This window comes from Pieris brassicae, chromosome 2, assembly GCF_905147105.1.
Source record: "Pieris brassicae chromosome 2, ilPieBrab1.1, whole genome shotgun sequence".
NCBI lineage: Eukaryota > Metazoa > Arthropoda > Insecta > Lepidoptera > Pieridae > Pieris > Pieris brassicae.
Window position 1 is genome coordinate 22,177,360 of NC_059666.1, and position 15,576 is coordinate 22,192,935.

Genomic DNA, 15,576 nt, shown 5'->3' on the forward strand with positions numbered 1-15,576 from the left:
ATAAAAGGGACATTATTCTCCATATTACTCTTGTACACATATATTTGATATACCTTTCAAGCAACGACTGCCTTACGTATAGCGTCATTAGACTGATTGCAGTTCATAAGAAAGTACATACCTAAGTGCACTCTAAACGTAATTAAATAATACACTTAGGAGTATTGAATTGAAAATGTTCCTTTAACCCATATGGATAATTTAATTGAACACGAAATTATGGTCCAATACATTTAATTTCAAGGCATAATGTGCTTCATATAATACACGCGCATGTAACTAAACAATTGTATACACGAATAATATTGTTCTATGTGATACAATTTGTCCATTATATTATCCTTAACAATTTATAATTATTTAGTACATGTAATAATTAAGCTACTCAGTAGAAGTAACAAGCAGCAGGAATTATAAATATAGTCCCACTATGACTTAATTATACACACTAATAACAAACGACAAAGGACATCTTTTGCAAAGATCTAAGATGCTAAACAAAATGCGACACTTGGCAAAGAAATATTAAGTAAGTAGTGGCAACACCAACAAATTTCAGTAGGAGCGTAATGTTCATTTCAAACATTCCATAAGCGACTACATTCAATTTCCAAGCTCTCGCCACTTCAAGTAATGTTTTAGCTTGGCCCCTGGTTTTGGGTGAGAAGTTGTAATTCATTATAATGTTTATTTACAAGAATATTAGTATCATTTCGTTTGGTACGAACTTTTTCGCAGACGTAGCACATGAGGGCAAGAAAACAGAGTTCAGCGGTACACCAAAATACGTTACTTACTAAAAAAGTTAAATCCTTTAACATTCTATAGAAATAAATATAAGCCCATAAATTAATTACTGTGTAAAAAAATGTTGAAATCAGCGATTGGAAAATGTTAATTTCGAAAATTTTGTTGGTCGTTTGTATCATATTCCCCATCAAACTGTAAGCGATGGATAATGATTTAATTGACATGCTTTCAACCTTACAACCAATGTAATACAATTGTGGAGTTTTCTTTACAACTAAGGCTTTTTCGTTTCGGGTGATATTTAGCAGATGATTATTCAATACATTTATTCTCTGTGTTATCATATTAATGTAGAGGGAGAAGAATACCAACTGTAACTTCTGCGCAAATGAAATAACTATCATGCACAAGAGCAAAATTGAGATCTCTTGGTTGACATAAAGTCCGTGTGTTATACTTAAGATAAAAGAGACTACAAGCATACAGATTTTAATGATAGTTTTACGTTTACATTTACAATAAAACTCTTTATTAATACCCAATAAATAATCAATTTCAGCTATGGTTTTTATGAACTTAATATTTTGTTTTGAAAATAGAAACGGAGCAATCAAAGATGTAATGAACTGAGTCGTCACAAATATATAAGGTAACGCGCTTAAAAATTCAAACTTCACACCATTAAATACATATGGTGTTTCGATAAACTCTACCATCTCAAATGTATAGGGTATTATTGTAATAATAATCACACAGAGAGTGTAAATCTTTGTCACTCGTGGTGGTGCTGTCAATGTTCCATTTGCGTAACTGAACCGAAATATTCCGAATAGATTTTCAGCTATAAGTAATGGTTTTAAAGAGTCGACCACATGATGCACGTTATTTTCCATCGTTTCGTTAACAAGAAAGTTTTGGTGAAAAGACAATGAAGCACACTTAAATTATACACCCACTCTTTACAAGGTCTAATACGTGTTACAATAACTAATTAATTAATACAAAGAGTAGTACGGTATATCGATCACTAAGTAATTTAATTACGTAATACAATAATTTAGTATAGAGTTTGTATACATTCCTGGCGCATTAATATAAACATACAAGTATATCACCGGGTCTTTCTTACGGTAGTAATATGACAAGAGCATAAAATAACAATTTGTCTACGGGCAATGAAACTTGTACTTAATATAAAAATGTTTTAATGAACTGGGAATAAGTATATTTTTCTACAGATGTAGTAAAAAAAATGTCTTCTAAAAATTAAGATTGAATTCGAAAACAGTAGATCGAGTAAAAATAAAATTATTCCAATACTCACCCCACAAAATCACTTTAGCGTTAAACACAATAAGGAATAAAATGTCAGTTGACATTACCAGCAGGGATTTTCAAGTGCCTCTCATGACATTGCGACATAACATTTCAGGAAAATCTCCTGTAACTTCTGGACATGTGGTAAAAAATTGCTGTATTAGATCTACTTTACATCTAATTTAGCATATATTTTACTTTTCAAATATGAATAGCTAGCCTCAGATATCGCAGCAGTTGCTCGCTTTTATGTCGCTGTTTTTGCAACTCTTTTTTAATTAACAAAATTAGCCCCTAATGGATATAACCCACATATCACACATTATTTGAAAAAAATATCCTTATTGTTAAGGAGTTAAATAAACTATGCAAAGCTGACGGCAAATTAAATTTGGTAATTTATAGTCGATCGATTTGAATACGCCTTTTATTTTTTTGATAAAATACAGCAACGTAAGTAGTGTTTGGAACAAGATCAACTACGATTATATAATGTATTACAAAAAGTCTAGTAAAATAGATCAATAAAATCTTTTCTTAATAAATGTGGACCAGGAAAAGACTGGAATGGGAATAAGGAAGCATCAATCTTAATAAGACGTAGCTGGCCTTTAAAATTAGGGTCTAAGTTCGTATTAAACATCTTGTAAAATAACCGGTATTAGCAGAATTGAATTAAATACGAAATAATGGTGAAATACATTTAATTACCAATTTCAAGCTGCAACGTGCTCCAATTACATAATACACACTCAAGTAACTAAACAATTGTATATACGAACAATATTGTTCTATTATACAAGTTGTCCATTATATAATCCTTAATTATTTATGACCAGTGATTAAGCTACTTAGTAGAAGTAACAAGCAGCAGGAATTATAAATATAGTCCCACTATGACTTAATTATACACACTAATAACAAACGACAAAGGAGATCTTTTGCAAAGATCTAAGATGCTAAACAAAATGCGACACTTGGCAAAGAAATATTAAGTAAGTAGTGGCAACACCAACAAATCTCAGTAGGAGCGTAATGTTAATTTCAAACATTCCATAAGCGACTACATTCAATTTCCAAGCTCTCGCTACTTCAAGTAATGTTTTAGCTTGGCCCCTGGTTTTGGGTGAGAAGTTGTAATTCATTACAATGTTATTGACAAAAGTCTTAGTCTCATTTCGTTTATTAAGAAGTTTTTCGCAGACGTAGCATGTAAGGCCGAGAAAAAATAGTTCACCGGTACACCAATATAGGATACTTACGAAAAATGTCAAATCCTTTAATATTCTATAGTAATAAATATATGTCCATATGGCAATAATTATGTAAAAAAATGTTGAAATCAGCGTTTGGAAAATGTTAATTTCGAAAATTTTGTTGGTCGTTTGTATCATATTCCCCATCAAACTGAAAGCGATGGATAATGATTTAATTGACATGCTTTCAACCTTACAACCAATGTAATACATTTGTGAAGTCTTTTTCATGACTATGCCGTTTTCGTTGGGGGTGAAATTTCGCAGATGATTATTCAATACATTTATTCTCTGTGTTATCATATTAATGTAGAGGGAGAAGAATACCACCTGAAATTTCTGCCCAAACGCAATGACTGCCATGCACAAGAGCATAACTGACATCTCTTGGTTGACATAAAGTTCGTATGTTAAACTTAAGCTAAAAGAAACTACAAGCATACAGATTTTAATGATATTTTTACGTTTACATTTACAATAAAACTCTTCATTAATACGCAATAAAGAATCTATTTCAGATATGGTTTTTATAAATATAATATTTTGTTTTGAAAATAGAAACGGAACAATCAAAGATGTAATGAACTGACTTGTCATAAAAATAGAGGGTGACGCGCTAATAAATTCAAACTTCACTCCATTCCATGTAAATGGTGATTGGGAAAGCTTTACCATCTGATATGTATAGGATGTTATTGTAATAAAAATCACACAGAGAGTGTAAATCTTTGTCACTCGTGGTGGTGCTGTCAATGTTCCATTTGCGTAACTGAACCGAAATATTCCGAATAGATTTCCAGTTATAAGTAATGGTTTTAAAGAGTCCACCACATGATGCACGTTCTCCATCGTTCCGTTAACAAGAAACTTTTGGTGAAAAGAAAATGTAGCACGCTTAAATTATACATCCACTCTTTAGAGAGTTTGTACGTTTTTGGACACAATGTCACAATAAGTAATTGAATTTAAGTACGAACCATCGATCGCTAAGTAAATTAATAACGTAATACAATAATTTAGTAAAGTATTTGTGTACATTCCTGGTCTAATAAACAAGCCCATGAGTCGATAAAGATGGTTATCGTAGCCCGTTGAACAATGTGGCTTCGGATCTGATGGTCTATAGGTATTTGTGGTCGCGTAAACTAAAAAACACCAACGGGTGTGTAGTTCTAGTCTTTTTTGAAAGAGTCTCTTAAATGTATTTAGATGGTTGCTTGAAGCTTGAAACAAACGTTCAATAGTTTGTCAAAAGATAACCGTTGTTAAACCAGCCATCGAGATGGTGCATTTTTTTTAAATCAGCTTTAATTATTTAATCTTCGAAACAAACGACATGCCAATACAAATAACTTATAGTTACTATACCATCTTTTCTTATATAAAATGAGAGACTTGAATGAGTAGTATGAAATATGTGGTAGAAATATTTATAAATTTTAACATAAAATTTACGTTCAGCTGAAACATGCCATACACTATGATATTCATTGGCCATGTACCCACCACTTCCTTTAAAGTTTTCGCCTGCTTTCTCACTATATCGGATATATTGTAATTCATTATAATATCGTTTGCCAAAACTTCTGTCCTATTACGTATTTTATGTACATTTTCACACAACAAGCATAAAATTATGAGATAAAATACTTCAGTTGTGCACCAATATACAATCCCTACTAAATATTGAGGTGATAACTTCAATATCCGATAGTAATAAATATATATGTATAAAGTCATTATTATATTAAAAAATAAGCTAATTATTGCAAAAAACAAATACACTTCGAAAACTGAATTTATTAATAGAAAGGTATTCCCAATCAAATGGAACGACTTTGATAGACTTTTAATTTCGGTTTTAGGTTTAGGTATCTTTGGTCTAGTAACATATACGGAACATATCCTTACTTTATTACAACCAATATCGCTAATATACATTAAATATTTATTGAGAATAACAACCCTCTCAGTTACCAAGCTAATGTATACATAAAATGAAAATATTCGTAATTTTTCTCCGTATTTAATTAGCGACATGAATAGTACTGTGACTGTTAATACATCTTGATTATAAAATTCGTATGCCATACTTAGTAATAAAATAATACTGGAGGTAATTAATTTTACCAGAATTTTACGTTTGCATATCCTATAGTGTTTTTCGTCTACATTCAACAGGTGATCTATTTGGGACAATGATTTCACTATGATAACGTTCTCCTTAGAGAACATAAAAGGTACTAACATTGATATTACAAATTGAATCACTACGAGTAGGACCGGTGCTGCATTTGCTAGTTCGAATTTTATCCCATTAATACCATACGGTGACTGTGACATACATAATGCTGCTAAATATGGAATGCCGATGACAATTAACACAGCAATAACATAGGCTTTACTCATAAATGTGGGTGGATACAAAGATCCACTTACTTGACGAAAACGAAAGGTCCCAAAACACTTTTCCACAAACAATAAGGGCTGAAGGCAGTCCACAATCAAGTGGAGCCTTTCTTGTACAGCTTTAGTTTCCATTCGATTTTCAAAATTAACTATTTTCATTTATTTGATTACGTTAACACTTTGAACGTGCAAAGAGTAGAAAATCTATTACGCCTTTTCCATTAGAGCCAATCACTTAAGTTTTTGACTATTAAGTAATTAGTAACTTCAATTTAGTTAATAGTAATGTAAGATCATTATGAAAGGTTGGTACGTAATAAAATTAATTAATTATAATTGTTATGAATTTTTTTTTAATCCTGAGAATATTTATATGAAATAGTGATATTTGTAAAATAGCATTTAAAGCTTAAAGCTGTTATGACACAAAGTTTAATAGAACAGTACAGTTAAAATGTTTTTTTTTTAAATTTATGAAACCCTATATATATCGTCTATATGTCGCAGCCAACTAGCTTAACTAAATAGCGCGTTTAACTAGCGGCCTGAAAAATATTCAGCGAGTTGATAAAACAGCTAGGCAGATGAGGAACCTCATGGTTAGTTTATTGTACGAATGGCCTAAGCATATGCCAGCCAGTTTATTAAGTCTTGTACAAATGCTAAGCATGATCTTTCATTCCACTAGTTAAACGGGTAGGCTGTTGATTGAACGGCTAAGCTAGTTGGCTGCGACATATACAGCGAAGACTGGTTGACATTCTATGTATATGATATGAATTTGGAAAAGTGCCATCTAGTGAGGTATAGTAAAACTAATTGAACAATATAATACACTTTTACATGTTAGTATTTAATATGTATTTATTTTATCTACATACTGTTATATAACTGTTGTAAGGATAGACTATATAATTTAGTTTTAATACAAAATGCATAGAATAAAACATACTTAACGAATGAATTTTACTTGTATTTTAAGCATGCAAAAAACCGTTGAAAAAGTCGAACACTAAGGAGGATGTTAAGGGTATATCATTAACGAATTGATGACGTAATTACTTATATCCGCATTACAAACTAGGAACTTATACGAAATGACTCCAAGGACCGCAGACCTCATTTTCTATAAAAATCATTAGTCAGTTTCTAACATAGTTTACTATTATTATTATTATTATTATCTTGAAAAATTTTAAACAAGATAAACTTTTGTAATCCTTTTACTACAGTCTGTAGTAGTAATAATATTTTGTTACATATAAAAAAATAATGATTCGGTATCTTCGGTAAAAATCTATTTAGTTATTCAGCTGTCAAAAACACCGACCGAACTGCGGGCTTGCGCTTGCTGTATCGACCGTCGCAATTTTAGGCACGTATATTGGAATGTCGATAAAACTAACATTATTCCTATTCTATATTATTTTTATTACGCGAATTTAAAAACAAACAATAATTTGAGTTTGATGAATTTGCTTCTAATTTTAGTATAATTATAATGGGATGACCAAAATGAAACTAGCTAAAATATTTAGTATATTAAATTGCATGGAAATAAAAATTTAGGACTCAACTAATGTTTAAAAAAATTAAATCACGTATTATCCAAAATAATGATAAAATGTGCAACGTTTGTACAAAACTTATTTAATTTCCGCCCTTACATTATTGCTACTCTCCTTTTATAAGGCGCTATATTATAATTTCAGATTGATTTAGTAAACGATTCTTAAGGATTTCTATCGACGGAATCGTCTCCCTAAAGCGTAGGTACAAGAAGGGAAATAACTGGCACAACGCCGCGGCATTAGTCGCGCGACGGACGCGCGGGAGGCTGCTAATGCAGCCAACCGTCGCCACCTCACCATGGGTCAAGCCGCTGCTGCCGAATGTAACGATAATGATGATGAAGAACCACGTATCCACGTTAACCCCACTGAAACCTCTTTGGTGAGTTACTAAGTACTTTTATCTGCAATGCCGTAATCATAGAAAAATCAAAGAAAAGTCACGTGTCGCATGTTTTGTATTGTTGGTATGGAAGTGTGTTTTCAAAATTTATTTAATTATGATTCTTGAACTCTGTCCACATTAATTAGCTATCAAGTTATTTAAAATATAAGTTAGGGAGTCGGCTAACTTGTTTATACTAGTTAACTAATAGTCATTAACGTGAACAATGCAACTTTTTATCGATCCGCTATTTTGCAGCAAATATGACATCATGCAACTTGTAAAAACACGCAACACAAAAGTCATCAGATTTTAATTTTAATTTCAAAAGTATGGCATAATTTAGTAAAAGAAAACTAATTACAAAAGTTAGGTTATACATTAATAACAGATCTGCTATTATGCACACAGCATAGATCTTTCATTATTTAAAATGATATGACGGAGACAAGAATATTCCTATGAGTAATTCCTGAGAGTATTTTCTTTTTTTTACGACAGCGCAACCTTAGCTAATACGTTCCTATGCGTTTATAAGTATTAAAATTTGAACATCTAAGATTTTTAATCCCAGAATTTAAATCAATGTAGGAATCGAATAATTTACACCAAAAAATTGCATTATATAACTGTTAAACTTCGCGCCTAACATGGCGCGTAATTTTAAAATAAATGACAACGTCTGTCAACTGTCTGCGTGACAATAATTTTATCGCATGTTACACTTCATAGATGTAAAACGGAACGCATTCCAGTTCATTATTTTGGTGAGCTCGCGTTCAGCTGTCAAAGTACTTAACAAGTGTGAGACTGAGTATTTTAAAAATATTATGTGCAGTGAATTATTGTGAATCGATCGTATAGTACATTTTCATGAGAAATTAAACAGTAATATCGATTTTATTATTGTTGTTTAGACTAAAGTAACTATGGGGGTTTTACCGTACAAATATTTGTGATACGTCAAAACAAAAATCAAAATAAATACTAAATTTCCTTACTGTGAATGTAACAAGACATTTTCATAAATAAATCACTGATTTAATCGATCTGAATAGTTTAATAACATCGACGTGGACGTTAGAGCTTTATAGAATAGATTTCAAAATGTCTAAAGTGTCTTTAAGCAATATTCCATCAAATCCAAGAATAAATCGCCTGCGTACATTTTCTAGGGTAAGTAGAGTGTTTATTCGTGACTGGCTTTTAAAAAATTTAAAAATGGAAATTCTACACTGTCATCTTTAAGGTTACCTGGCATTGAACTTCATTTCTACATATTTTATTTCATATACATTCATCTTTATAATTTCTGTTATAAAGTAACTATTCCAACTTTTGAAGGATAATACTTCCTATCAAAAATTTGGAGTAACAGATGTACCATTACACATAGTCACAACTGTTATAATCCTATGTTTTGGGTTATTATTTACTGAAAATTATCACTTACACTCATCACACACAATTAATCACATAAAGCAATTTAATTGAATGCCATAATATGTGTCATCAAAATACCAATGTTTTCATATTAGAGTAGGCCTGGCAAGGTATACTCAAAGCTATAGCTAATTCTTATAATTAGAAAACAATAAAGAATTTAACATGTCAAGCAACATATGCTGAATCTGGATATTATTTTAAAAGCGACAGTTTATCATAAATGTGTACTATGTTGTTGTTGTAAATTTTAAATTTAAGATCAAAATTAAGTGTTACTATATATATATATATTATTCTAGTTACATGGATTCTAATAAATGGGTTTCATACCTATCTATTATGACACATGCATGTGCTGTACAATTTCAAAACAATGACTGCTTATCAATTAACACATTTGTATATACTGAATATATTTATTTGTAACTTATAACAATAATAATAATATTTAACTTACTACTTTGATACTTAAGATATTTTTTTTACTTAGATAGAAAACTGTTATATTTTCGGACACTCAATAGGTTTATAGAGATAAGAATTAGCTATAAATGAGAACAATATCAATTCTAAAACTAAATTATCATAGTATACCTTTGTTTGAAACAAACTTAAGTCTAGTTTGTACACATAACAAATGACAGCAATAAACAATCAAATATATCATGAGATAGTTTATTATTTACAGTTTTAACCAAGGAAATACCATAACACTGCCGTGAAGTAAACAATGAGTAGTAAACTATGGCAATGTAATATCAAATAATAGGTATGTCAGTAATTAATACAGCATCCGCCAGTATTAAACGTTTCCAACTCATTAATTTCAATGTCAATGTTGCTACACATCTTATTAATGACAGCTCTTATAATTGACTTGCCATTCCTGAACACAAACATTTTGTTTCTCATAAAAATAAAAATTTCATGAAGTTCTTTAACTCGTAACTTTTTTTTATGAGGCTTCTTCTAAATAAAATAAATAATACAATACATCTTACACAGAAGGAATGTCTCAATTCTAGTATTATTTTATATCTTTAGTTACTATATTAATACTGCATTTGTAATAAAAAGTCATTAGCTATTTGTAAAAAAGATACTAGTATTAGACAAATGCAACTTGTTTATTTATTGTAGGAACATTCTATGATATACTACATGTGTTCTACACGAATAAATAATATTTTGATTTCACTGATGGCATTTATGTAATTATTAATATTGTCTAGGTGATAATAAGAAATTATCGCAGCAAAGTTTTACTTTGAACTATTAAGCTATTAAGATAATATATATATATAACTAGCTGTCCCCGCGAACTCCGTTTCTGCTTAATGTAATTTTAGTTAGCCTACCTTTTTAGAATATACCAACATGGAACATTTTGATATGCAGAGACTTTGGTTATCCGGAATAAAAACTTATTAGGTTTTTCTGTGAATATTTCTCTTCATAAACCTCAATTCAAGTCATAATTTTCTAATAAACAAATAAAATATAGAGGTCAATAGAAGAGGGGTGAAAATTAAGGGTTGTATGTATTCTTGTATGTTGTATCATGAAAAAATTAAAACAATGAATTTTATCCAAAAAACACAAACCATTTTTTTGGGGTGGACACCTCTTATCTCTAAGGGGTACTAAATGTGGATAAAAAATTTCATCAGAATCGGTCGCGCCGTTTCGCAGGAGTATGGGAATAAACATTGTGACACGAGAATTTTATATATATAGAGATTAATTTTATATGTACAAATTCCTACAAAAAAAGTTAGCTTGTAGTAGTAGTGTGGACTAAATTTCCGCACATTGGGTCCGTTGTGCGTAAAAGCTAGCATAAGTTCTAAGGTTTTAAAAAAAAAATACGAAAAATAAATGTCAGCAAGAAAATTATCAATCACAAGTAAACTTGTTAAGTTTGTATAGTAGAACAATAAAGTATTTACTTTTAATAAACGAATTGCCACTGATGTAGGATTGCTAGATTCTCATAACTAAGTACTCTTAGCATTTGAATAAATTGTGCAACACTGGGCGAATGGCCAAGTAAAGCATGCAGAAATGCAGCGATACGTGATGCTAGATACTAGGTCTTATCGTAATCATATATAATAGTTATCTAGATTTTTTTATCGAGCTGTTTAATGATGGAGGAGCGAAAAGCTCAAGATTCGCGGATTACAGCGAAACCAATGTACCCTTTTATGAATATGTTTGAGTCGACGTAAATTAAGATCGTATTATGTTGGCGTAAACAGACTAGAGAGTAAGATCGTTAAACATTGTTGAGTTTCGCTTCAATGTGATTGGTCAAACGGAAAGACGGAACGTGTCTCATTGGACTAGAGATAAAACAGCCGAGGATGAGCGACGTTTAAAGAAGTGCCGTGATTTTAGCCGCGAAAAGCCGGCTTTTCCATTGGAGGGACGCGAACGTGGTGGCGCTGTGGTTTTAGGGTTTGCACAAAAGCGAGTCCCACATAACCCACCACTACAAGGCATACGTAACGCATTACCCCACCTAAAAAAATTTAAGATTTATACGTGGGTAGCACTGAAAATGTTTAGAACTGGCCTTTAGACATTGCTAATGAAAACTTTTTTTGAATTTCAATTTTAGAACTCTTTGGTAAGCTGTATAGTATATTGCATTAATTTGTCATTTGTTTTTGTGAATTGGTGGTATAATACAAAATAAATAATAAAATCATCTATTACGGTAAATACAATTAGTTTTGCACCCTAAATATGTTTGTAGTAATGGAACAATTAACACTTGTTGACACTGTTGGCTACGTAATGAGAGGTAATTAATAATTCACGTCGAAGCAACTTATTTCATTTTTCATAGCCGCAGTTACCGTGCGCATTTAATAAAATAATTAAAAGTTATCAAGACATCGTTGATTAGGTTTATCAAATAATACATAGGACTTGATACAGGCTTATCATTACTAGTTGGCTTTGCAGCTAATGTGGGTGAAGTGTATTTTTCTGTGCGATTAATAGATTACTGTGGAACAATGGTGAGTTTTTCTTATCACTATCGGAGTTTATTGATATTCAATGAAAAAACACGACAACAGTACCAGATTGTAAAGCCCCTAAATCAGGGTCAAACGGTACTTAATAAAATGTTCAAAAACTCTAAAATAAAGCAGTTTTAGGATTGAAAACCGCCTTCACCGCGGAAAGCCAGGTCCTTTACTTCGGTCACTAGATTGAGCTTCCGTCCTTTAGGCTATTCACCACCACGCGACCCAAGCTGAGGTCCGAGTCTCGCAGGAGACGCCCTAGCGCTAGTCGCGGGAAGAGTGAAAAGCAATGCAATGCCTGCTGAAATAACTATCCGCCAAGAATAGAACCATGGCTAAACGCTGCATCGACTGCCTATCCAATTAACAGCAGTTAAATAGTACAGTTGATGAAACAGACGGCTAATTACCTGGCATTAATTGTTCCGGTCCAAAATGGGTATTTAGGTCATTGAAATTGGGATCGTTTATACTAATCTTTAAACTGTGTTTTCCGTTCTCATTATCTGCTGTCTCTTATTGTACAGTGTTGGCTTTAACTTAAGCCACGCGTTTCTTGTCTTAAGGTCATTTGTCTCTATGGAATTAATACTTTACGTTACGCTGAACGAAAACTTTTTGAGGACACTTGCATGTCTTAGGTCTAAATATCGACGCTTGCTCTCATACTTTCGTATAAGCCATGATCCATATATGTCATTGCAAAGGATCTAGGAGGTATCATTAACTTACAATTTATATAGTGATAGACGAGAAACTAAAGTTAAAATTTGCCACGCATTCATTTTATACAATTGATTCTGATTAAGAATTATATTGCAATAATCTGTGATTATCGTAACACGTGATGAAATACGTGTTTCTATCAAGTGTGTATTAAACACTTAAGACGGTACAACCAACATCAAATCCTACTTAACAGCAGACAAACATTTAAAACATGTCAGACTTGATCTGGAGAATAAAGCAAAATCTGTAGAGATACAAAAATGATATTAAACATAAAATGTTTAATATTTGTCATAGTACAAAATAATAATACAGAATCTTTATTCTTAGACTTCGATCAACTTTCAGGATAATCTACAAATACGTTCACGGGTGGTTATAATAATAATAGCCTTTTATTTTAGATAATTTTACACTTATACAGATTTATATTTGTATATCTCATTTTTTATAGATCAGTTTGCCCTTTTTTGGCAAGGGCCTCCTCCAAATCCCGTCATTTCATTTTGCACTGTGCCACTCTGCTATGTACCTGCTGATTCCTTAATTTCCTATCTACCTTCTAAGTTGTCGTCCTCTTTTTCTTCTTGTTCTTGTTTATTGTACCTGACGGACCAGTTTACTACCTTCTCGCTCTACTTTTCTGTTACTCTTTCCATGTGCCAATATCCACTTAAGTTTATATATTAGTTAACATTTGCTACCTTAGTTACTCTTCTTAAAGATGCATTTTATGTTTTCATACATCTGTGGTTATATGAAGATGTCTCGTTCATCTTTCCAATCGAACACATTCATATAAGGAACGTCAAAGTAAATGATTTTATAGTTTCGAAATATACCAATTTCTTGAGAGTCGAGAGTAAATTGACAGGCATGCGGCGCTAATCAATTAATGGCAATCAGCGCCACGCGCCGGCCTCCCATCACTGAGTGCTTCATGTACCTATTAAACGTGAGTTATGATATAGTCAAAGTATTCATATGTTGCAGGAAGTTGAAAAACATTACGGAATTTAAAAATCGAACTGTTCGTAGAATTTCGAATTCTACTGTAATTATGCTTGGGCTTTTAAAACGTAATGTTTAAGTAAGTAAATTCTTAAGTATAAATTTAATCTAGATCTATACATACCTTGTATCGACCATTTCAATATAATAACTGTATAGATAATAAAAACAATAATACAGCGAGGAAACCCTGCCAGCATTAATGGTAAACTACCAGTAACCTAACTTTTTAAATTAGTGTTAATTTTTAATTATCATTATATATATAGTAGGTTATGAAAAAATACAGTGCTTTTGTTTCCAATTGAAAAATCGGAAATGAAAACGAAATAATTTACATTTTGTATCCGATTTTTTCATTCTTTGTCTTAAATTCGTGCCAAAGGTTCAATAAACTGTTTTCTTTGTACTCAGCATTTCACATAGTCATCGGTACCGGCACTTGTATCGGTTTATATATCTGGCAATCACACGTATCCTTTTTAAACTATGAAGGACAAATTACAAATTTTGTAGTGTCTTTGAAGGGGTGATGTAGTGTATATGTAGCCTAATTCGCCGTTCAATTAACAGCCTAGCCTTTTAACTAAACGGCGCCGTTTAACGAACGGCCTGAAAGACATTCAGCCGTAGCGTTTGTTACAATATTTAATAAACTTTATGGCTAACTAATGATGCCTAGGCCATTCGTATGATACATGTTATTATTTGGCATAAATAAAAACATGACATTAAAAAATATTTCCTTTAAAATTAAATTGCTTAAGGCACATTATTATTGTCACTACATGCTTTTTCGTAAAACTTTGGGAAACACCATCAAAGTTGTGGTTTGCGAACCCCATATTGACAGTTAAAAGAGTTACGGGAACTCAATTTAAATTAACAGTCAACAGGCTAGGCAAGTTATGAAACGTCATCGATCCAAGTCATTGGCCTAGTTGTTTAACCAACTGGCTATTCATCTTTCAGGCCGTTAGTTAAAAGGCTAGGCTGTTAATTGAACGGCGTTAAACTAAGTGGAATTAAGCTAGTTGGCTGAGACAGATAAACAAAACAACGAAAAAAATCCGGTCCGGCTTGGCATGTCATAACAATTTGATATTAGAATTTACAATAATTAATTTTGGTTTTAATTATAAATATTTTTATTGAGGTTCTCTGGAATGGTAAAAATATCGAATCAATGAAATAAGATTCATAGCATACCTCGGATCATGATAACACAGGAATCCGCATTAGCCTTTCTAATTACAAATCAAAAGAATAAAATAATCTTTAAACCCACTTCTTTGCTTTATTATGATTTCCTTATAATAATAACTTATTATTATCTATTATATAGAGTATCCCCGTGTCGTAGGATCGATCCCTGGCTGTTCACCACATTCTTTCAAAAAGTCGACACAGGCTAGGCACAGGGGGCTGATTACCTACTTGTGCATTAGATTGACGGATAATCATGAAGCAGATACAGAAGTCTGAGACCCACACCTAAAAAGCGAAGCGCCACTGATTTATTTTATTATTTTATATTATCGATTCCTTGCATTTTTTGTTTTCATATTAAATTTAGAATTTTATTGCACCCTCCCATAGTGTGTTTGACATTAACCGGAAATCGCGCGCCCGTATTACAGTGACTTTTTCCTCACACATAACAC

General features: G+C 31.8%; 3 protein-coding genes and 1 pseudogene across 6 annotated transcripts in view; 1 reads left to right on the top strand and 3 right to left on the bottom strand.

Moving 5' to 3' along the window:
* Positions 1-493: 493 nt before the first annotated feature.
* LOC123720866 lies at positions 494-1,466 on the bottom strand (annotated as a pseudogene).
* Positions 1,467-3,026: 1,560 nt separating this feature from the next.
* Positions 3,027-3,998, bottom strand: LOC123720622. The gene has a single exon (XM_045677315.1). The coding sequence runs from the start codon at positions 3,996-3,998 to the stop codon at positions 3,027-3,029; it is 972 nt and encodes a 323-aa protein (XP_045533271.1).
* Positions 3,999-4,700: 702 nt separating this feature from the next.
* On the bottom strand, positions 4,701-5,414 carry LOC123720292. Its single transcript, XM_045676839.1, has 2 exons — positions 5,246-5,414; positions 4,701-4,999 (listed from the first exon to the last, which is right to left on the bottom strand). Exons 1-2 carry the CDS (start codon positions 5,412-5,414, stop codon positions 4,701-4,703), a joined length of 468 nt encoding a protein of 155 aa, XP_045532795.1.
* A 2,135-nt stretch (positions 5,415-7,549) lies between these two features.
* LOC123717285 (monocarboxylate transporter 3) overlaps positions 7,550-15,576 on the top strand; it is a 47,975-nt gene continuing 39,948 nt past the window's right edge. For 2 of the 4 annotated variants that reach the window (XM_045673203.1, XM_045673220.1), the window contains exon 1: positions 7,550-7,685. In XM_045673203.1, the coding sequence (XP_045529159.1) occupies positions 7,602-7,685 (84 nt within the window). In that variant the 5' untranslated portion in view covers positions 7,550-7,601. Of the gene's footprint in view, positions 7,686-8,455; positions 8,865-12,087; positions 12,164-15,576 lie in introns of those variants that run through there. The other 2 variants (XM_045673212.1, XM_045673226.1) reach the window with 2 other exon arrangements.